Source organism: Hypanus sabinus, chromosome 27 (assembly GCF_030144855.1).
Source record: "Hypanus sabinus isolate sHypSab1 chromosome 27, sHypSab1.hap1, whole genome shotgun sequence".
In the NCBI taxonomy this organism is placed as follows: Eukaryota; Metazoa; Chordata; class Chondrichthyes; order Myliobatiformes; family Dasyatidae; genus Hypanus; species Hypanus sabinus.
The window spans coordinates 18,243,043-18,267,852 of NC_082732.1; the positions used below are offsets into that span (position 1 = coordinate 18,243,043).

At 41.7% G+C, this 24,810-nt stretch overlaps 1 protein-coding gene across 6 annotated transcripts in view; it reads left to right on the forward strand.

Moving 5' to 3' along the window:
* LOC132382028 (rho guanine nucleotide exchange factor 10-like protein) overlaps nt 1–24,810 on the forward strand; it is a 193,884-nt gene that overhangs the window by 100,272 nt on the left and 68,802 nt on the right. For all 6 annotated transcript variants that reach the window (XM_059951841.1, XM_059951842.1, XM_059951843.1 and 3 more), the window contains 8 exons: nt 1,334–1,429; nt 4,728–4,903; nt 9,644–9,752; nt 15,869–15,975; nt 16,703–16,780; nt 18,243–18,422; nt 18,752–18,868; nt 23,137–23,229. In XM_059951841.1, coding sequence (XP_059807824.1) covers nt 1,334–1,429; nt 4,728–4,903; nt 9,644–9,752; nt 15,869–15,975; nt 16,703–16,780; nt 18,243–18,422; nt 18,752–18,868; nt 23,137–23,229 — 956 coding nt within the window. The remainder of the gene's footprint in view (nt 1–1,333; nt 1,430–4,727; nt 4,904–9,643; nt 9,753–15,868; nt 15,976–16,702; nt 16,781–18,242; nt 18,423–18,751; nt 18,869–23,136; nt 23,230–24,810) is intronic.

Sequence of the window (24,810 nt, forward strand, 5' to 3'; positions counted from 1 at the left end):
GTTTTATTTCCTGTTCTGTGCCTACTTGCGTGAGATGCTTGTATTGCATCACTCTGGGTAATTCCTCCTGAATGTATTTTAATTACTTGAATTATTTTTTTCCCTTGTCTAAATTCCTTGCCAGTTTCATTTTGTGCCACCACTGGGCTATGAAATTTTTTTCTATCTGAAATAATGGTCAAATACCTTTAGTTATCTTATTATCGCTCCCTATTTTACAAATTGGATGCTCATTCTCTTGTTTGGTTTTAATATATCACATTTTGTTTAAATTGTATTTACTTGAAGCTTTTAATTGTCCACTTTTCAGTGTGCTTTTTCTATCACCTGGTCATAGATTTTTTTTTACATTCTTTCTATTTTTCGAGAATTGTGAATGACTCTGCTCCCAAGGCCACTGCCAATGCAAGTTGTGGGAAGAGGCAGAAGATTTTCTGAAACATGTTTCGAGCTTGTCTATCTACCTGTACTGGATTGTCATTTTCCTATCATGCCAAGTTGATTTTTGGTTTCCTACAGTAGACTTGTGATATTTCACTCAAATCCACTTAGGAAACACCTTTTTTGTATTGTAGGATCGAGTTGGTGTTTAATGCTATTCATATGAAGTGGAACCTCCTTCTTTCACTGTGGCATCTTTATGTAGAGTCAGCAATTTAGAAAAAAGGGAAGTACAGCATAAGTTTTTTGTTTCAAATCAGTGCATCTCAAACTTGGCAAGTTCTTGCAGGAGGACCTGAATCATAGGACAACAAACTGGGAGTGGAGAATGGGGACTGGTTGAGATATGGCTTTGTGTTTAGTCAGTAATAGGCCCCCTTCTGCAGCTTGAGTTTTTGATCTCTATTTGATAGTCTCTGTATTGGTTCAGGCCATTGAGATCTTCTGGTAGCTAATACACATGTGAAAGAAGGAAAGGCCATTTGGTACTAGAGGTGGAGGGAAGCCCATGTATAGCAGAAGCACTAGGATGGAGGTATTGGCTAGCATTGCCTGTCAATATTACAAACGTACACCATAATCATATTTTCCTCCAAACAAAACTGTTTCTGCAGACACCAGTTTATGCCAATCTAATTTTTTTGGATTAGACATCAAATAAATCTAAAGCTTCAGTTGATACCAATAAAATCTAAATGTCCGATAATTAAGTGAAGGCTTGACTGGGATTAGCTACCTGGATAAATTTTAATTTCCTGTTAGTTTCACCTGCTCTTGTAGCATGTATGGTTAAATGTATATCATGGGTCATTGGAACAGATGCATCACTATTCAACTTGATTGCAACAAAGTCATTCCCTGCTTTAAGGTAATTATCTGCCTCTCTTTTCAGCTCAGCCTGTTGTGACTCCCTGTATATCACCGGATATGCAGGCTGATGTAATCTACGACGATGTTGCCCATGATGATCAATCTCCTCAGGAGCAGGGTAGGAATTTGCTCTGCCATGTTGTGTATAGACTTGTTTTCCTTGCCTTCAATCTCCAGATTTGCATCAAGAAGGATGCCATTGACACTTGACAGTTTAACTGATCGTATTCCTATGTCCTACAACACATGAGTGTTGCATCAATGTTGGTTTGGTTCCTTTGGTAGACCATTACATGCATTAGTTCATTGGTGCATCAGTGCAACAAGTGCTACACCAACTCCTACACCACCTCCCTCACTACCATTCAGAGTCCCAACCAGTCCTTCCAGGTGAGACAACACTTCACCTGTGAGTCTGTTGGGATCGTCTACTGTATACGGTGCTCCCAGTGTGGCCTCCTGTATATTGGTGAGACCCGACGTAGACTGGGAGACCACTTCGCTGAGCACCTATGTCCGCCAGAAAAAGTGGGATCTCCCAGTGGCCACCCATTTTTATTCCACTTCCCATTCCCATTCTGTCATGTTAGTTTATGGCCTCCTCTACTGCTACAATGAGGCCACAGTCAGGCTGGAGGAGCAACACCTTATATTCTGTTGGGGTAGCCTCCAACCTGTTGGCATGAACATTGATTTCTTGAATTTCCAGTAATGGCCTACCCTCCCACACCTTCACCATTCCCCATCCCCTTTTCCCTCTCTCACCTTATCTCTTTGCTTGTCCATCAACTTCCTATGATGCTCTTCCCCCTTCCCTTTCTTCCATGGCCTTCTGTCCTTTTCTATCAGATCCCCCCTTCTCCAGGACTGTATCTCTTTCACCAATCAACTTCCCAGCTCTTTACTTCATCCCTCCCCCGCTCCAGTTTCACCTATCTCATACTACTTGTATTTATTCCTCCCCTCCCCTCAACTTCTTACTCTGACTACTCATCTTTTCTCTCCAGTCCCGATGAAGGGTCTTGGCCCAAAACGTTGACTGTGTACCCTTTTCCATAGATGCTGCCTGACTTGCTGAGTTCCTCCAGCATTTTGTGTGTGTTGTTTGGATTTCCAGCATCTGCAAATTTTCTCTTGTTTGTATCAGCTTTGACACATTAACTCGGCAAAAGCCGGGCATAGTTTTTACCGTATATTACAATTTATTTATTTTTAAGTTTTGATCTAATAATTTCCTTGTACCTTTTGTGATTCACTTCTTCAAGTCCTATGTCACCAGTAACCCAGAAACACAATAGTGAAGTGGTAAATAGCAGGGGGTTGAAATTTGCCCACTGTGGTGCATGCCGAATGTTGTAATGAACTTAAAACTGAGCACTACACAGGTCATTTGGCTCATGATGTAATGCCAATCAGGATGCCAGTTTACAATATATTCAATTTTCTCCTGTTTATCAGCCATATCCCCTCTACCCATTCAAGTGTCCATCTATAGTCTTCTAAAATGCCACTGAACTGCCTGATCCCATCACTACCCTATTCCAGGTACCTACCTGTGTTATTAAAAAAAAACAAAAGCCCTTTACGTCACCTTTAAACTTCACCTTTCCCCATCTCGACGTGCAATGCCGCTTGTATGGAGTTTGTATGTTCTCCCGGTCAGTTTCCTCCCAGTGCTCCGGTTTCCTCCCACAGTCTAATGACTTAATAGTTGGTAGGTTAATTGGTCGTTGTAAATTGTCCCGTGATTAGGCTCGGATTAAGTCGGGGTTTGCTGGGCAGTGCAGCTTGAAGGGCTGGAAAGGCCTGTTCTGTCCCGTATCTAAGTAAATAAATATATTAAAAGTGTGTCCTCTAGTGTTTGAAATGTCTACACTGGGAAGAGATCCTGACTGGCTGTGCATCATATCATTTTGAAAACCTCTTATCAGGTCTCCCTTGAGCCTCCAATGCTCTACAAAAACAACCCAAGTTTATCCAACCTTTCCTTGTAGCTGATACCCTCTAATCCAGGCAGCCTTTAGGTAAACCTCTTCTGCACCCTCTCCACTGTCTGCACATCCTTCCTCTAAAGGGGCAACAGAACTACACACAGTGCTCTTGAATTGCGATCTGACTAAAATTTTCTACAGCTGTAGCTGGATTTCCTTGCCCTTATACTCAGCACCCCTCCAAATGAAGGAAAGAATTCCCTTCACATTCCCTGTGATGTCTCATCCACTTTCAGTGAACTACGGACCTTGGCCCCACGCTCTCTCTGTATCTCAATGCTATTAATGCACCTAACATTAATTGTATATTTTCTCCTTCCTTTGAACTCCCAAAGTGCAGCACCTTGTAGTTGCCAGATTAAACTCCATCTGCCACTTCTCTGCCCATATCTATAATTGATCTATACACCACCTTATCTGGAACAGATCTATATTGCACTTTGATGGTTCTTTACACTATTCCACAGTCTTGGTGTCATCTGTAAATTTGATAAACCAGCTACCTACATTTTCATCCAAATCACTGATATATATTACAGACAACCAATATCCCAGCTCTAATCCTTGCGGGGCACTGAGAGTCATAGACCTCCAGCCAGATTGACAGCCTTCCACCCTTGCTCTCTGAACCTTTGTTGCCTTCTCAAAAAAAACTCAATCAAGTTTATAAGGCATGACCTGCCCTGCACCGTCATACTGTCTGCCCCTAAGCAGGCCATGCCTTTCCAGAAGTGCATAAACCCTATCCTTCAGTATCCTCTCCAATAGTTGCCCCATTCCTTTACTGGCCTGTAATTAACAGGGGTATCCCTATTTCCTTTCTTGAACAAAGACACAGTATTTGCTGCTCTCCAGTCGTCTGGGACTTCGCCTGATACTAGTGGGAACACAAGAAACTTGTCAAAACTCCAGCAATCTCCTCTCTTCCTTCCTCCCATGTTAATGTGTCCTCCATGGAAAAAGACTTCAGAAGATAGGTGCTATTCAACACTGCACATTTTGTGCATCAGACTAAGGATTATTTTCAGTCCGTTCAAGTGTGCATGCTATTAGTCACTTTGAACACTGAATCTTAAGTACTCATCAATACTGAACTTTCTCAATGGGACACAAAAAGCCTATTTTGCACGTTGGTCTTGCTTGATCATCAATTTTTAAATGGTTTGTAATGCTAACTATCATGTGTATAATTTTATCAACACCATCAATGTAGACTTACTTTTTATAATGGTATTAAATTTGCATTCTATCTGTAGCTATCGATTTATAAAAATAGTTACTGGCTGACACCTGTTTAAAATTCCCCAGTGTTCTTGATAAGCTTCTGGTAGTTAATTATTTTCACTTAAATGCCACCGAGAGCTTATTGATAATGTCACAGCTTCGGTTATCATTCAATGGTGCTCCAAATGTTACACCTCACAGTGCCGATGGACGAATTGATTTATGAAGATGTACAACGAGAAACGGGATGCATCAGTCCAAATCCACTGGAGGGAGGTTGGAGTTCCAGTGAGTTTGAGAGCTATGATGAGCAGTCTGATGAAGAAACTAAACCTGGAGGAGAGCATCAAAAATACAAAGTGGTCCTTCAGCCTAAGGTGAAAATTACGGTGATTGATAATGTCATTAATCAGTTGAATTGTATAGGGAGAGCTTGTCAGAAGTCATGTCAGTGGGCTAATTGGTGGTGGTAAATTACCACTTAATGTAAGCTACTGGGGAAAAAGCATCAAAGCACATATGGGAATTAGAAGATGTGAAAGAAAATGAATTACAGTTGTAATCAATTGCAAGGAACGAGAGCAGAGAAAATGGGACCGTTGGGTTTGCTGGCTGAGAACATGGAGCCAACGAGCCAAGTGATTTACTTCTGTTTTGTTTGAAGTCTGGCTTTGCAGACGGGGCTAGTTTTCTGTGAATCAGGGAGATAAGGCCTGGACTTGGAACTGCGTCACTTATGGAAGTTTGGATATTGGTTGCATAATGTGAAAGACAGGCAAGCTTTTGTGAAATGGATGAAGTTATCCAAATCTGGAAAGAATTCTTTTTGAAAAATGCCCTGGTAATTTAATGATAGACATTCTTGTGTTGAGATAGATTTGCCTAGATAAGCCATTTCCATGTTGCTGTTGTTTTTGAAGTAATGCCAGGAAAGACTAATTGAAGTTGTTCTGTAATGTACACCTTCAGCTCAGCTGAGTTTTATTCTGTCTTCTTCCGGTAAGACCATAACCATAGGAGTAGAATTAAGCTATTCAGCCTGTCGCCTACTCTACCATCCAATGGCTGATTTATTATCCCTCTCAAACCCATTCTCCTGCCTTTTCCTCGATAAGACCATATGCTATTGGAGCAAAATTAGGCCATTTGTCAGATTAGATCTTATTTATAGTTTGCTCTGCAATGGTACTTTTCCTGCAGCAGCACTAGTTTTATCAACTAGTAACTGAATGACATGGACAGTCATGTTGTCTAATTATTGGATTTGGGTCCAGAGGTCTGGGCCATAGTTCAAATCCAACTATGGTACGTTTTAAATTCAATGAAAGAAACACAGTTATTAGTAAAAATAACATTATAACTTGCAAAATTCCATTGGTTCTTAATGCTCTATAGGGAAGGAAACTCTATCTAGTCTTGTCTAATCATAAATACAAGAGCTTCTGCAGATGCTGGAAATCCAAAGCAACACACACAAAATGATGGAGGAACTCAGCAGGTCAGGCAGCATCTATGGAAATGAATAAGTGGTTGATCTTTCAGACTGAGACTTCTTCAGGGCTAGTCTTGTCTAGTGATTGTTTCTAATCGACTAGTGTCTTTGACTCTTAATTGCTTCAGTTGAGGGCTAATGAGGAAAGGGAGTCATTTCTAATACTGCTGATAGGTAGACGCTCTATGGTGAGTCTGTAGAATTCTCTTTCCTGGATAGCTGTGGCTACATTAATGGAGGTAGATAATACTTTTCAGATATGGTGGCATTGAAGGCTCTGGTGAACTGGCAGAGAAGACGTGTTGTACCTGGTGCATATCAGCCATGATATTATTGAATGGCATGGCAGTCTAGAGAGGGTGAGGTGGACCCCTCAACTTCTTATCTTCAAGTGTTTTTTTTTGTTGTGAATTACTGACATTTTTTAGAAAAGTACTAATAACATTGAAGAAATTCTGGACTCTGATGGGTGGATGCTCTTAACAGGAATTTATTCAGTAGCTAAGAGTGGAATAGTATGGGCGAGTTTCATAAGGCAATATGATCAGTGAAAAGATATTTCCTTGAGTTGCTGCAGATTCTTTTCAATTTTAAACATGCCACCCACACTCAGCCACTTATCAAAGTATAGAAATGACCAGAGGCCAAGAATGTTGAGGAGTAGGAAATAATTTGTAAGAACTTGATGTATTTTAGGAGAAGCTAAATAAACATGCAAAGGGGGATAGGGCAGAGAGTCATGCTGATAGATTTACGTCAAGAATGACAGGAGGAAATTTAAGAGGAATGTTGCTGCTGGCATGAATGGGTTGAGCTGATTAGCCTGTCAACATGCAGTAATCCTGGCTGGATATTTCAAATAGTTTCTTCGACAACATATTTGCAATGTATTTAAATATGGTTACAAATAAATAATGTTAGTTATACAAAAGCGTGGGGTAATAACAGCCCCACTTCAACCATGGGGACATTATTTCTTCACCAGAGACTGAAAATGAAATCAATCATCATTAATTTCTATTACAATTTTGGTCTGCCTATTCTCAGATCATATTATGCAAATTTGTGTTATCAGTGCTAAGGTTCTGAGGATGACTTAGAAATACCTGGCGCCAGGAGTTTGTTACCAGCTGACCACTCTGATTCTCTGTACAAGCACACTGCTTTCTCTAGACAATTCAAGCTATTTAGCAAATAATGATGTTTTTATTTTCAATCGTCTTTCATGAACATTAAGGTAATGGTAGTACATTATTATAAATGCAATAGACCATTGTACTTTGTGCTGCATTACTGACAGTTTTAAAATGCTGGTCATTCAGAGATGAATTGGTTTCACGGGTGGCATTGGGTTATTGCTAACGTGGTTGAAGTGGAAGGACCAAATCCTTGAAATATTTTGATGGGCTACTTGTTCCTTCTGTTGAAAATAAAGACCAACAATGTGTGGGGGAACTGGGATTGCACGGCAATTGCTTTCCGTAGTACAGTGGCGCACATTTTAAAACAGGAGACTGTAAAATGAATACTATTATTTAACCTGACTAAGCTACTGAAAATCAGCTTTGTGCAGCATGTTCGAAGTGTATTATGAAGTCCATAGTTCATTAATGCCAAGATGGAATTAATCCTGATGGCTCTTGTAAATACAGTACCAAGAGGCAAGCCAAATCATACACTCAAGCAAACGTTAGATTTGCATAATAACGTTTCGAAACAGGAGCAGGAGTAAGCCATCTGGCCCATCGAGCCTGTTCCACCATTCAAAAAGGTCATGGCTAATTTGGCCGTGGATTCATCTCCACTTAACTGGGCTTTATTCCTGGACTATGCAAAAATCTACCTAACTGTGTCTTAAGTATATTAAATGAGGTATCTTTACTGCTTCCCTCTATGACCTCCACTTGCTTATTCCCCACTGACAGCCTTGGGGATGGCTTAATCTTGCTGATGTGGGGTTTATTCATCCTGATCTTGGTTGTGTCATAACAATTGAGCTGTTGCTAAGCTAGCATAAGTGGGTTTAGAGTAGGGGTTCCCAATCTGGGGTCCGCAGACCCTTTGGCTACTGGTAGAGATCCGTGGCATAACGAAGGTTGGGACCCCCTGGTTTAGGGGAACCTGTCATTGGTAGCACACCTGAGCTGCTTTGTAGATGTGTACTATCATTGGACACAGATGATAGAATGCTTCCAGGTTTATTTTGTGTGTTTCATTTTACTTTTATTTTTCAGTTGATTAGTTGCCTTTCTAGATCCATAACCTGTTTTTCACAGGTGTTTGGCCATTTGTCTCTTCTGCATGGGACAATGACTTTGCATCATCTGTGCATGTTTTCTACCCTTGCACTTAATACTACCTGATATTTAGTGATAGTAAGACTCACATGCAGATGTCGCTTGGTTCATTATTGATAAAGCTGCCTTGTATTTAACCTCGCCGAGTTTTAACTTGATCCCTGGCATTTATCACATTTCTGCCTGCAGTTCTTTTGCAGAATCAATACTGGACATTTCATTGAATGTTAAAGCACATAGTGTCTTCACATGCTATGTCACTAATTCTCATGCACTTCTATTCTTCTGCTGCCCATTCTTTCTTTCTCTTTCCTGTGCTCATCCTCCTCTCCCGGTTGCTGCTCAGCTTTCCCCGGATCTCAGTAGACTGAAGGAGAAGTACGCCAGGACTAAGAGAGAATTCCTGGCCATGAAAGTCAGGGGCAGAGACGTGCAGGAGCTGAAGCAGCGGTATGATTGCAAGGTATCTCGCTCTGTCTTTCTACTTCCCTCGGGTTAGAGAAACCAAGCAACACGTGCTCTGTTAGAGAGCAAACCTTCAAGAAACAAAATCTGGGTGTTGTGATCAGAGGCAGTGTCAACCCTGTTGTTCCTGTGCATGAGTGTCAGTGTAAATGTAGGCCATGGAATAACCGGTTGGGAAAGGAGATGCTTCTGCGTTAGTGATATTTTCAGAAGTTGATGTTTAGGCACATTGTTGCAATTTAATTCCAAAAAAAAACTTTACTCTGCAATAGGTTCTCAACCATGACTTGGAAAATGTGTGTGAGCTATGAATGGATACCTGAAATGCGCAATCCTCTGTTTCTCAGGCCTGACATTACTTACTTTTACTACCTTTTCCAGAAGTCCACTTTGTGGTCCTGAACATAATTAAAAGATGTATTTTTGTCTTGCATTCCCCAACGCTTCTGAGCATCCACAATGAAAAAGTTTGACTAAGTCAGGTAGAAGTTGTTTGCTGCTGGAAATTGTGGGGTCTAATTGGTCACAAAGGAAGAGCAGACGATAGTGTATGTTGATTTCAGCAGTTTAGGATAGAGGAGATGCATGTGAAGCAGTGGTCACAGTTTGGTGAAAGCAGAGAGCAGTTAGCAGCATGACTGAAGTGGAGAAGAAAGTAATGGAGAGAAATTTTAAAGATCAAGTTGGCTTGTTGGTCTTCTTTGCAACAGAGAAACTGTTTGTTGGAACAATCTTAACTGAAGTTTGCTTTGTTTTTGAAATAAAAATGGCCCTAATAGACATTGGCAGTTATTGACATCTCTGGGGTAAGCAGAGTATTTCTAATGTGAACATGTTAATCATTGCATTGTTCCTCACACTAGATGCAGCAGCTCATGAAGGCGGCAAGGAATGGGACTAAAGATGGATTGGAGAAGACAAAAAATGCAGTCATGCGCAAAGTATCCTTCCTTCAAAAGAGAGAGTTTCAAGGTATTGTCAATATTTGGTTTGAATCACGTCATGGTCTTGTTGGTGGACTAATACAGTTACTTTCCAGGAATGTGCTGTGAAAATACAGCTTGTCTGTTTGTAGCTTCTTCAACTGCATTTTGAAAGCTCTGCTATGCTGCAGAGTTGATGTTGTGCCTGGTCTCCTGGTCCCTTGGTGTCTGTGGTTGTCCATGATCTGATCATCACCTAATAAAACTTCTGCACTCTTTTAAATTGGAAAAATGGCCTTTGCTCATTGTCATGGAAACAAAACAGAAGCCAGCAATGGCCATTGAGCTCTTCAGGCCTGGTTCACCATGGAATGCAATTGTGGGTGACCATCCACTTCATTGCCCTGTCCCTGCTGTCTCCCCATGTCCCATGATCTCTTTAGATTAAGAAGTGCATCTACCTCCCCTTGTATTTAACAATTTGACTTCCACTGCCTTCAGCTATAATGAATTTCATAGGCTTACACCATCCAGATGAAGAAACTTCTCATCTCTGTTTTCAACATTCACGTTTCCTATCCTGAGGCTGTGTCACTGGTTCTGGACTCCCAGGCCATCATAAATACTTCCATCATCTGTTCTGTTCAGTCCTCTTAGAATTTTATAGGCTTTCCCTTTCTGTAAAGACTACTAAAATTATGAAAAAAAATGGTCCAACAAGTGTGTGCTTGCTGGTTTCTATTTGATGCATGATTCAATCATTTCACCATATATATCTCTTTTCCAGTTCACCTACTTCAGTCCTTCAGACTGATTTATTAACTTTGTTTCTTTCCAGGTGCTGCCCAAGCTTTGAACTGTCATTATTAATTATTTTCGTACTTGAATAATTTGTCTTCTTTTGTACATTGGTTGTTTGTCATTATGTGTAGCTTCTCATTGATTCTGTTGTATTTCTTTGTTTCTAGTGTGAAATTGTTACAAGGAAAGGTTGAACAAACTATGTCTTTATTCTTTGGAGCGTAGAAGGTTGAGGGGGGACTTGAGAGAGGTATTTAAAATTATGAGGGGGATAGATAGAGTTGACGTGGATAGGCTTTTTCCATTGAGAGTAGGGGAGATTCAAATAAGAGGACATGATTTGAGAGTTGGGGGCAAAAGTTTAAGGGTAACAGGAGGAGGAATTTCTTTACTCAGAGTGGAAGCTGTGTGGAATGAGCTTCCAGTAGATGTGGTAGAGGCAGGTTCGGTATTGTCATTTAAAGTAAAATTGGATAGGTATATGGACAGGAAAGGAATGGAGGGTTATGGGCTGAGTGCAGGCCAGTGGGACTAGGTGAGTGTAGGCGTCGGCACGGACTAGAAGGGCCGAGATGGCCTGTTTCCGTGCCGTAATTGTTATATGGTTATATGGTTAAGATGAATCTCTGGGTAGCATTTGGTGACAAATATTTATTTTGGGGTGGTGGTGTCTCCACCAAAGGAGGTGTAAGGCATTCCTTCCCTCCCCTAACCTGCAGGACATCCTTGGGCAAGGTGTAGCACCCCCCATGACCAGGGTCATGTGAAGCTATGGGAAGTGGTGGTGGATGGTTGTGTGAGCAGCTGGTGTATATCACGTCCTGGTTATGCGACTACTGATGCCGGGCAGACAATTGCTGAAGAGCATTGGTAATGGCTGGGGACACCGGTCTTGCAAAGACACTGGCCAGAAGAAGAATGGCAAATCATTTCTATAGAAAAATTGACCAGGAACAATCACGATCATGGATAGACCATGATCACCCATGTCATATGACACTGTACTGAATGATTGAAATAAAGGGAAGATTATTAACAATAATCAAAAACAAAATATTGAATTGAGCTGACATCATATCCAAAATCAGCTTGATAATAAGAGGCAGGGGTAGTGGCAAAATGATGCAGTTTGGCAAGTTGAACAGATAATATGCTCAGTCACCACTTTCTTAGGTACACCAATACACCAGCTTGCTATTGCAAATATCTAGTCAGGGTGGCAGCAAGTCAACGCACAAGAGTAAGCAGATATGTTTAAGAGGTTCAGTTATCATTATGAAAAAGAGGAAGAAATGTGATATGAGTGCCTTTAACTGTGGAATGATTGCTGGTGCCAGATGGGGAGGTTTGAGTATCTCAGAAACTGATGATCTCTTGGGATTTTCATGCACAACCGTCTCTGGAGATTATAGAAAATGGTGCAAAAACAAAGAAAAACATCCCTGTAATGGCAGTTCTGCGGGTGAAATGCATTGCTAATGAGAGAGGTCAGAGCAGAATGGCCAGACTGGTTTAAGCTGACAGGAAGGCAACAGTAACTCAATAACCACAACACATCACACATTGAAGTGGATAGGTTACAGCAGCAGAAGACCACAAACATACTTCATTGGCCACTTAAGTACAGAGGCCACTGAGTGTGTATAGACAGTTTGTGGTTCAGCACGAAGAAATGCGAATTGATAAAAGAATATTGAGATTCTAATTCTCAAGTTCCCTGAGAGTGACAACACAATTACTGCAGATGAAAATGAAGGTGGCATGTGGCATGAGGTAAGCTTGCATTCATAGACCAGGGCATGGGATATATGACATGAATATCAATTTCTCCTTAGTAAACAACTTCCCCCCCCACCTCCAACTTCCTCTATTCCCCACTCTGACCTTTCACTTCTTCTCATCTGGGTCCCCTCTTCCTTCCCTTTCTCCTATGGTCCACTCTGCTGTCCAATCAGATTCCTTCTTCTCCAGCCCTTGACCTTTCCCCTCCACCTGATTTCACCTATCAGATTTCAGCAAGCCTCTTTCCCCTCCCCACACTTTTTAATCTGACATCTTCTCCCTTCCTTCTCAGTCCTGAAGAAGGGTCTTGGTCCGAAATGTCACCTATCTACTCATTTCCGTTGATGCTGTCTGACCTGCTGAGTTTCTGCACCATTTTGTGTGTTTTTCATAGGATGTAGAAGTTGGGGCATTATGTTGCAACTTTACAGAACACTGTCTAGACTGCCCTTGTATGTAGTTCTGGTCACCACACTACAGGAGCAATATGGTTGCAAAGGAGATTCACTGAGTTTGGCACTTTCGTTGTGGGGAGACATCAGATAGGCTGGTTTGTTTGCTTTGGACAAAAGAAGCTGAGTGGTGTCCTCAAAGATGTACGTATATATACTTATTATAGGCAAGAGCTAATGTAGGTAGTCAGAATGTTTCAAAATAAGGCGGCAGAGGTTTAAGGTGGAAGAAGGAACCATTACAAGAGAATTGAGTCCTATCCATCCACCTTAAAGAGAGTTGTTGATATATGAAATGCAGCAATAAGTGCCTGTTTAAATATGTCCTAAATATGGAACACGTTTGAAACAACCACTATAATAAAGAGACATTTAATTAAGCACTTAATTAGGCAAGACACAGAATGATGTGGACTCATCGCAGGCAAGTGGAACTAGTGTACATGAGCAAAAAGGTGTTGGCCCAGTTGCGTGGTGTACAGCTCTAAGCTCTGTTTTTATGAAAACTGAAAAAAAAAGCAAGAACTGTGGCAAAAAAAAGCTCAGCAGCTTGCTCAAAGTTGAAAGTAAATTTATTACTGAAATACTTATCACCACCATCATCGTGTCGTATTGACGTGGGCGATCGTGGTCTTATCCATGACTATGATTGTTCTTGGCAAATTTTTCTACAGAAGTAATTTGCCATTTGCCATGCTTCTGGGCAGAGTCTTTACAAGATGAATGACCCCAGCCATTATCAATACTCTTCAGGAGATTGTCTGCCTGGCTTCAGTGGGTCCACAACTAGGACTTGTGATATGCACCAGCTGCTCATAGGACCATACACCACCTGCTCCCATGGCTTCATGTGACCCTGATCAGGGGGCTAAGCAGGTACTTCACATTGCCTAAGGGTGACCCGCAGGCTAATGGAGGGAAGAAGCACCTTACATCTCCTTTGGCAGAGATGCATCTCCACCCTGCCACCTGGTCTTCCCTGGTGTATGTTTAATAGTGTGGAAAAAATGATTCTATGCTGCTTTTAGTTGCTCCCTCTGAGCCCCTCCTTCTGCCCCCCACCCTTCATGCCAACTCCACACCTTCTTGTTTTAAAGATGTCAAAACTAATAACCAGTAGACCGGGCAAGTTGAGGAATGGCGTGATTCAGAGCAACACTGGTATTGATACGTGAGACTGCAGATGCTGGAATAGGGAGCAGCAAACTATCCACCAAAGGAACTCAGTAGGTTGAGAAAGGAAGAAAGAAGTTAATTGTTGAAAGTTTTAGGTTGAAACCCAGCATCAGGATAGTGTTGGTATAGCTGGCTTTTAGCCAGTGTGACAGCACATACACTCCTGCTGGGAGAGCAGAAGGGAAATCACAAACATTTCTGATTATTGAGTAGCTGTTCAGGCAAGATGCCGGGGGGGGGGGGGGGTGAGAGCTAACATACTGTTTGCGCTGGAGTTTTCACAGTGATGGCCTTCACGATGGAGCCTTTCCTGACGCCGGGGATGGAGTTTGTCTTTTGAGATTGTTCACAGTGAATGCTAGTGAATTAAATGTTTGCATTAGACTGTTTGGCTTGCTTCAAGGGCTGTAGCTGTTGGCTGTTGTGGACTGATTTTAAAGGCCAGTATCATTTGGACAACACTAATTGGACGGTAAGTGCCTAAGGACGGTGATGGGAGCCGGTCTTTATGTAGCACATCTAAATAAAGAAGAAGCAGGTGGGTGGTTCTTGAAGGCAGATGCTGGTGATTTGGCCTATATTGAAGTTGCATGAAATCTTCCAAAATTAAATCTTCAGTCTGTGTGTTTATTCCCTTACGAATCTATGGCTGCACCATTCAATGTTCAAATAACTATGAATCAGTGGAGTGTAGCTGGCTTCTTAGCATTGGATGTTTCCCTCCATGTAATCTCATCCTTTTCCAAAAACAAGTAATCATCTTTCAGAATATTTGCTATTGCATCGTACCCAGCAGTTGTGGATTGTGTTATGCCAACTAGATTAGAAACAGCAGGTTTCATCTCAAAATGATAATTTGTTGTAAACTTTAGATTTTAGCAGCTTGCTTAAGTGAAGCAGCGCAGTCTCTGACAGATTGAAAGTTTCCTTTGCACTTTTGCTGATTCAGTAGGGTCAAAACCACAAACATGAGCTTCTCTCCTCACTCACAAGCTTTTCCTTTACGCACAAGTTCAGACTTTCTGCTCTACAGCTGCGACATGTCAGTCAGTTTCTGATCTGAATTGGGGCAGAGCACGGGTTGATGAGTAACAATCAGCAACAGGAAGTTCAATTCATTGTATTTTTAATCCAATAAACTCTTCTTGCTTATCCAGAGACTCAAAATCTACTGCAGCCCTGCTAGTTTTGTTCTGCCTCATGGAGTGAACTGAAAAATAGGCTCGGGATTTAAACAGGGAAATGCCTCATAAGCTAAGGCCATTGGGAATGAGAAACTACAACTCCTGGAGATCTGCAATGCTGCAGACAGCAGGTTGATCAGCGTCTGGGGGGAGAACAAACAAGGACTAAGTGATATTGGCAGGCGTTTGGAAGGGAATAAGAGGAAGAGTACTTTCTTTTAGTAACCAAACAATGTTTACTTTGATTTTTTTCTTGTTACATTTTATTGTTTTTGATGTTCTGTGTCAGTTACTAGTGTAATCACTTACTGTATTTCTTACATGAAAAATATACAGAATGCAGAATAGGGCCATTCAGTCCACCACAGTGGTGCAACAGAGTGGTTTGAGATTAATCACAATGACCAGCTCTTGATTTGTATTCTCTTGGATTATAAGTTTATCAAGTGTTTATCCAATTGTAAAAACTTTTCCTTTTATGTCTATGTATCTGCCTCTTTTGGGTAGCAAGTTCCACATTACACTTCCTCTCTATCTCATTCTCGAATACCTTCACCAATTACCTTAAATCTATGTTCTCTGGTTATTGATGTCTCTGCTGGAGCCTTCACTTGCCCCTTATCAAGACCTCTCATAATTTTAAATTTACACTTGATCCTTGACTCTAAAATAAGGAACCGCTGCCTGGCCAATCCCTCAGCTATTTAACGGCAAAAGCTACTTCTACTCTTTAAAAACTAACTTTGAAACTTCATTTTATTTTCTTTCAGATCAGTATGAAGAGGATGATGCAGGCTATCTTGATGTTCCGGTGTCGGACTCGAAACACCCTCCACCAGAGCTCAGTCCTATGCCCCCAGGACTGAGTCCTCAGCAGGTCAGTACCTTCTGACCCTTTCACTGGATGACCCTAGAGTGTACATTTGTTTATAGTGGTTTGTCCTTTTATTTACTGGCACATGTAAGTGACTCAGTGTAGAGAAAAAAGTTTCCAAATTTGATGACAAAATAGTCATTAGTGGATCTCAGCCTGAGCAGTGCAGGGATGGATTGCAATTTGTCCCAGCTGCCCATTGAAGGAGGGGGCACAATTGAGAAAATACTGCCTTTTTGCTTGTTATGCAGTGACTCTCTAACCTTGCATCAGCTGTCAAGTGACTCGTTTCTGTAGCTGGATAATGATGATGGCCCTGAATTGTTCAAAGTGTAGCTTGATCCGGTTTATCTTTCCACTTGTTAGGTCCCCCCCCCCCCCCCCACCACCATCGCTTGGCCCTTTATCAGTGGTTCTTGCTCTAATGGCCCAGAATGATGAAACCACAGTTGGTTCTATGGAGCTGTCCACGTCTCTGACACAAGCGTTCAGCAGGTGCACACACCCCAGTGTGTGCATGTTCAGAACTGGAGCAGGTTGCATTTGAAGGCTGCTCTGTCTGCTTGAGCTCAATCTTAACCCTATAGTTTCATCGACTTAACACGCATTCCTATGTCACATTTCCTCGTGATCAGTTAAGAATTCTATAATATTAAGTCTGTAATCTGAGACACTGCTCTTTCCAAAGCTGGATTTTGGAGCTAAATATTGTGCCTCTCTTGCCTAACAGATTGTTCGAAGACATATTTTGAGTTCAATCGTGCAAAGTGAACGGAGTTATGTTGAATCTCTGAAACGGATACTACAGGTAAGAGTTTGGAGATCCGTTACCATGTTCTGAATGCTTTACCCCGAAGGTCTGAAAAAGAAGCATAGAAGCAACAGAGTACATCTAAGCATGTGCTGAGAGACTTTCCTACTGCTCAACTCATTTGTGAGGATGACACTGTGATTCCTGCAAAAGGATTTGCGAAGATGTTCAGCAACCAGTTTGCAGGGAGTTGAGGAAAAATATTTTCACCCCAAGTGTTGAGATTTTATAACTCTTTGCCTGATGGGGTGATGGATGCTGAGATAGTTCAATATGCTTTCCTTACCTTTGCAGGGAGGCGCTCCTTGTAATATTGGAGTTTTGGATTAAGAATTAATTAATAGGAAAGGGCAACATGGTTACAAGATCCACTGCCTCACAGCTCTGGCACCCTAGGTTCAGTCCTGATGTCTGGTGCTGTTTGTGTGGGGTTTGCATATACTCCCTGTAACCATGTTGGTTTATCGAACATAGAACAGTATAATAGATCTATGTAATCCTTCCCCCTGCATAACCCTGCATTTTCCATCCATCCACGTGTCTATGGAAAAGTCTTTTAAATGTCCGTAAAGTGTCTGCATCTATCGCCATTTCTGGCAGTATGTTCCATGTACTTACCACTCTTTTTTAAAAAGAAACTACCTGTGACATTCCCCCCCCCCCCCATACTTTACTCCAAATGGGGGAAAACGGTGTTGGCTGTGCACTCTTATCATCTTATGCAGTTTTATCAAGTCACTTCTCATCCTCCATCACTCCAAAGAGAAAAAGCCCTGGCTTGCTCAACCAACCTGGTTTCTTCCTTCAACATCCCAAAGCAATGCATGTTGGCACCTTAACTAGATTTGGATTTAATATGTAGGCAGAGATTAAGTCTGTTCCATTGCTGTATTCTAGAGGAAGGAGAGCTGATGTCACAGAAATGCAAGAAGTTCATATAAGGCTCGGCAGAATGGAAGCAGGACTCTTGAGGTGTTGCTGCTGATTGAGTTACGCGTAGGTCGTTTAGGACCCAGATGAGGACAAGTACCTTTACTCAGAGGGTGGTGAAGTTTTGGAGTTCACTACTTTGGATATCTGTGGAGGCTTAGTCATGGAGTATATTAAAGTTATAGATTTTTCAGTGTTAAGGAAAATGGGGTACATGGAAATAGTCCGGAAGAATGATACAGGGATTGATGATGAGCGGCAGAATAGTTTAAAGGAACCAGTAGTTTCACTGCTAGTACTCAAACTTGCTAGTTGTGGTCCTTGCACTTTATTTGACTACCTACACTGGACTTTCTTTGTAACTCTTAACATTATATCCTGCATTCTGTTTCCCTTTTACTACCCTGCTGTAATCATGTATGGATTGAGATGGGTGGTATGCAAGCAAAAGTTTTTCACTGTGTCTCGGTCCATGTGATGATAAACCATTTCCATTTGCAGTCCTTGTGCCTCTCTGTTGCCCACCCAGGAGTACAAGAAGCCGTTGCTGGAAGCTGAGCCCAAGCTGATGAGCCTGAGGAAGTTACGGGTGGTGTTTTACCGTCTAAGGGAAGTTCTTCAATGCCATTCGATGTTTCAGATTGCTTTGTCTTCACGGGTAGCTGAGTGGGATGCCACAGAGAAGATTGGAGATCTCTTTGTTGCCTCAGTAAGTGGTCATGACGATGCTGATGGTGCTTTTCATTCCTCTGCTCACCTCTCACAGGTGAGGTGGGATAGCCATTGTAAAATAAATCCATCCAAACTTACAGGGGTACTTGAGTACATGAAGTTCACTGACAATATTGAAGGGTATTATTGAGTGTTAGGGTTCTTTCTAATTGTGTTTACTTTTCTTATATAATTGAGCTTGCTCTTCTAATGAATTGGATTCAGCAAGGGAATGAATATTTGAAGAAGAGATTGACTGCAGTGGTTATAGTGATGCGGGTCTGCCCAACTGCAGCTTAGCAGAAATCATGTATTTTTCTCTTCCAGTTCTCAAAGTCTATGGTGCTGGATGTATATAGTGACTATGTGAACAACTTCACCAATGCTATGGCTCTCATTAAGAAGGCCTGCCTCACTAAACCTGCCTTTCTGGAATTCCTGAAGGTGAGTCTGAACTCTTGGTTAATGATGATTTAAAAGCTGGCAACACTGCTAAAACTCAACAGGCTGTGCAGCGTCTGTGGTGAGAGAAACAGTGGACATTTCAACTTGATGAGCTTTGCTGCTTGTTAACTGTTTGTCTACCTGAAGAGCTGAGCACCTCAAGTATCGTCTGTGTTTATTTCATCTTTCCAGCACCTGCAGTATTTTGCTTATAGTTTGATGACTTTTGTCTTTAATAATCAATTAGTTTTATCGTGCTTTTAGCTGATTCCCTCCTGTTTTATCCATTCCAGTAACATGAAAAGTTGTAATAGAGAGAAAAATTGAAGAGGTGTGAGAAGGATTAGCTTTTTAAATTGTTATTATTAGTGCATCATTTGCGTCAACGGGCAACAGGGTCCGAGAATGTGCTAGAGGTAGCCTGCAAGTGTCTCTATGCTTCTGATACCAACGTAGCATTCCCACAAATTACGTCTTTGGAATGTGGGAGGAAACCAGAGCACCCAGAGGAATTCCACACAAGAAGAACTTATAGACTCCTTACAGACATCAGCCGGAGTTGAACCCCTATATCTAGCACTGTAAAGCTTTATGATAACTGTCCTGAGATGTGCTGCATAGTGTGCAGCTCAGAGGAGAAAAGAGCAGATATCTGGAGTACAGGTGCAGTATCAATTGTTAGTGGGACAGCAAGTTAAGGTGGTTTAACTAAAAGTGTATGGATCCTAGGATTTATTTAATATTCTATAAGAGCAAGGGAAGAAACTTTATTAAAAAGAATTATAAAATGTTATAATTATAAACATTATAAAACTTTATAAAAAATATTGTGTATGCCACACTTTAGAACTCGTGGATGGACTTTGGAGAGGGCACAGTAGAGATTTACCCAATGGTTACAGGGACAAGGGACGTTAGTTACATGGATAAGCTGGAGAGTCTGGGGTCCTTCTCAACACCGAGATGACTATGGGGGGGATTACCAGAGGCATTTAAAGCAGAAGGGCGTTGACAGAGTTGGTAAAGAGAAACCGGCCATTGGTGGAGGATTCAAGAACAAAGGGACATAAAATAGAAGTGCTTGGCAAAAAGGACCAAAGGTGACGCGAGGAAAATCCTGCTTTACACAGCGATGGTTAGGATTGCACTGACGGGAGGAGTGGAGGCAGATTCAGATGTAGCATTAAAAAGAGAGCAGAATCTGAAAGAAAAATGAAAACATATTTCAAATAAAATATATAAAATTAAAAAAAAACAAAGGCACTGAAAGGCAAGTTAGAAGGATTTCGGGAGGTAGTGAAAGAGTGGACCAGTCTTCACTACTGTTGCACACATTTGAAATTGGCATGATGAATTACCTTTTTCAATGCTGTAATTTCTGTGAAAACTATTTACATATACAAGTGTTTGGAGTTCCTTTCTGGGGAACGTGCTAAGATGGTAGCGTGATATCGAAACACAGCAGCCTCTCCAGACTCTGGATTGGGGATTACCAACGTTATGTGGTTTTTCTTGTGTGGTTTGTTTTGTCATGTGCCTTTTTGTGATATCATTCCGAAAAGTTGACTCATTTTTTAACTGCATTGCATTTGTGGTTTCTAAATGACAATAAACTGAATCTGAATCTGAATCTGAATCTGAAGTGAAGTTTCTTAGAAATCATTTTCATCTCCCTCAGCTTCCAAAAGGTTCCAATGTGACATTGAACATGGTTTAGAAATGCAGATGACTTAATATTTATCCTTTCTTCCCCATAGCTCTAAAGTTAAGGATATTGAAAGTAATTATAGTATTCCCTGCCCCCTACCAAATGCTGGTAATGCTGAGATGAAACATTTCAGCAGAGATTGTGTATTTCTTGGTGACCTTGTTCAGTGTTGTTCCGTACTGGAGCAGATGGTTGTCCTCTAAAAGCTTTTGGCTTCTTCTGATTGGGAGGAGTGATTAGAGATCCCCCATGAATTGTAAGAGATTTAACGTCGTTCAGGTTGCAAAATGTCTGCAGCATTACTTTAAAAATGTATTTAAAGTGAAGAATGCTGAGAATCAATTCCACAAGGGGGCAGCAAATCCAACCTTTTGTCTCTGGTATTCATTTTAAACCTGGCGATTTGGAAAGGCAATAGCAATGTGTTACAGAACTCATTGAAATGATTTGGGTACACCTTGTTAAGCATTTTATGTCCTATATTAGTCTTGCAAGGAAAATGTAAACCGTTTTTCTGCCGTTGTGTTCTTTCATTTCATTAGAAGCTCTTGTACGGAGGCTATTATTTTTGAAGAAAGGATTTTGGCTTACCTGAGATTCAGTGTAATTGTGAAGTGAAGGTGGACTGGGAGATTGGGTTGGGCTCCATGATTTGCTTTATTAGGATGTCTTTCAACAGCTTGACTTCCCTTCTGAGAGGAGCAAGCAGAGTTTGGGAGAGCAAACCTATTCACCTGCCCTGCCCCACTGCAGGCAGTCTTGAGCACCACATCAGCCAGCTGTATACTAGGAGGGGAGTAAACCACACCTCGCCCTGCGGTGAGGGACTGCACGAGGAGGAGGCAGGGGCAACTGGGACAATTCCAATCCTGTTTCTTATGTTTAAAAAAAATCCACTTGTAACAGTCCTTGATGTTCCCGCTTGTGATATTTTGTGGGAGCACCCTCGAAACTTTGTTATTTATTTAGCTCTACAGTGCAGGCGGATCCTTCCGTCCCTCTCGGCCATGGAACCCGAGCACCCTCACAACCTTGATTAACCCTAGCCTAAGCACAGCCAGTTAACCTGCCAGGTACGTCGTTGGACTGTGGGAGGAAGCCGGGACACCCCGGGGTAAAACCCACACATCCTACAGGGAGGGGGTGCGGAGACTCCAGTGCTGGAATTGAACTCTGGACTCCGGAACACCCCAAGCTAGCCACGGTGGCACCATGGGTTAATTGATCCTGAGCTGCGCTGATGGTGATGATGTTTTTGGAGTGACAATCACCCAGTGATTCTACCTCGACTGTTCCGTCCTCACTAATGTACAGGTAATATGTACAGATGTGCAAGAGATCAGCAGCTAATATTGTGTCCCGGTCCAGCTCTGTGTAATCTTGGTAAGGATACATAAAGGTAGTGGCAGTTTGAGTGTGTGTCTGTCACGGACTGTCCTTTCTTGAAGCGTTTACCTGATTTTTCAACTGAGCTGGTGCAACGAGCATTTACTGAAGCATGTCACAGATTTGAGATAAGAGCTTGGGGTCGGGCAAATTATTGCCCACACCTTTGAAAGCATGGCACGTTTGTGACAGAGCATTGTCATTGTTCAGTGTTTGACAGATTGTCTGTGCATTGGATTTTGCAGTTTTCTTTTCTGGATTTTTACTTGCAATTATCAACATAAGGTTCTCGTTACTTTGGCAATGCAGCATCTCTCTGTATCTTTTCCCTCGTGAAAGAACATAAGTCACTGAAACCTTTGAAGTCTGCTGTGAAAGTCCTGGATCTTCCTGCAGCTTACTGATCTCATCATCCAGTCCCCTTGTTCTTCAAAAATGTGTAGGTTTTCGTGCTGAATGCATTCCTCAGGGATTGTTAGTCCTACAAACATACAACTCTCCTGAGCAAAGCTTTCTCTCCCCACTCAAACCGAAACAGCAAAGCTATTCTCGGAATAATCATCCTTGGGAGAGATGGCAGTTTAAACTTATGTAACTAATAGAAATGATGAAATGGAACAACAAAGACATGACATGCAACATCTGTTCTGTCAGTGTATCATATGGTCCATTCCATTTCACCTGCAGCCTTTTTACCCTTGAACCATCGGTGTTTTCTTGGTGCTTCCTGATTGCAATCAAAATGAGGCTGAGTACAATTCCTCTCTTGCAATTCGTTGTTCGGTTTTGCAAGGAATCAATTAATAATTGGAATTATCCTATATTGGTGATAAACTTGGAAGAGGGTGAGTGGAAAGGTACTTTAGATTGAATAGTTTATAGATTTCTACATGGTATCTTCCGGTTCTGCTTTATAAAAGGAGCTTTGTATATCGTTACATTCAGGTTTCGCTATTCCTGCTTTGTTTGTGTCTCCATTTCTTCCACCTCCAAAACATTTGGAGATGTGCTGAAGATAACTGTGCGCTAATTTCCCTGGGATTATTAATGCACCACTTGGGAGGTGCAGGTTTGTCACGTAACAGTTATGCTCCCCATGTGGAACAAGAAGCGGGTACTAAGGTTACTGGAGGCGAGATGATAAATTACTGAACAGCTCTCTGATCTTTTGCAGAGGAAACAAGCCTCCACCTCTGACCGGATAACACTCTATGGGTTGATGGTGAAGCCAATACAACGATTTCCACAATTTATTCTGTTGCTTCAGGTGAGAGAAAATGACGTTTAGCTCAACGTTCAAAAGGATTAGTTATAAGTTCTACTCTGAAGTGTGTTAATATGCAGCCCATACACCATTCAACCGGACATGGCCGGCCAGTACCTTAGCAAGTTCAGCAGAAGTGAAGGGTGGTGTAGCACAAACGTGTGAATGTGTGGGGCAGGTGGTGGTGGGGGGGGGGGAATGAGATGAACTTATTCAAAACTGGCGTAGAAGTTGGAAGAGAATGGTTGGGTGAGCCACAAAGAAAGACTAAATCGGCAATCAGGTCTATTGAACCAAAGAGTTTGCTGACAGGTTTACGTAACACCTATAAGCAATTGATAACTTTCTGTTGGATAACGAAATATAACATTGGTTTTATTTTCTTTGGTGTGTCATGTACCCTGTGACTGGGTTACTGAACCAGCAGAAATGGAATGATACGTTGGAGTCTGGTATTACTTAGTAAACTAAGTAATAAAGTACTATAAAATGCAAATATATATAAAACAGGTTAGCAATGATATATACAGAAATGTGGAAATAGGAATCAAAACCAAGCTCTATTGAAGTTTAGTTGTAAATGGATAGTCTTATGATGGTGCAGAGTTCAGTTCAGTTTAGTAAATGTCGAGATAGTTGCTGTTGTACCATTGGGGAGAGAGAGAGAGCGAGAGGTGATGCCATTGCAGGCATACCTTCCGTTGTCTTCTTGTCCAGTTGTGGTCACCAACAGGCGTGACCGTTCTTCAGTGGTAGGCTTGTCACCCAGGCGAGGATGGACACACACACACACACTATGAGCCTCTGATCGATTTCCCCCGAATCGATCCTCTGAACCTCCACCTTCCTGTGGGTGCACAACGCTCTTTCAGTGTCCCATGGTGTGTCTGCCTGTTTCTCAGCAAACTTACTTTTTATCTCCCCTGATGGCGTACCAGCCATCCTTCAGCTGTCCATCACCTGGTACCGCCTTGCTGTCTCAGCAGGAATCCACACAAGCAGGCAAAGAAAGCATCCTTGGAGCAAAGTAAACAATTAGTGAAGAACCCATAATACTAAATCCCTCTCTCTCTCTCTCTCTCTCTCATTATCAGCATCTGCAGCAGGATGCCTTCCCCCTCTTCTTCTCTCTCTCTCTCTCTCGTTAGCAGCATAGTTCACAGGGGGTTCAACTCTGGACCCCATCTCAGCTGGTTTGCTCATCACACATCACAGGTGCTTTGCGTAGGGTGGGGTGTGGACCCCACACAGGCCAGACCAGAACTTCAGTTTTTGTTTCCCCAGAAGTGTCTAAATGAATAGAAACAATCAAGCTAGAAATACTCAGCAGTGAAAGAGAAACAATGATCACAGAAGCTTCACAGAAGCTGCCTGATCGGTTGGGTGCTTCCAGCATTTATTAGTTTAATTTACAATATCTGCAGTATTTTATTTTTGGAAGGCCAAAACAGAATATTTATTAGCTTAATCTTCTTCTGCATTGACTTTATCCTGCAAAGTTATGCTTTAGGTTTCAAAGCCATCTCTAATAAACCCATCTCTGGTGTTTGGAATTCAGACTGCCTCCTCTATCATTGTTCTTTC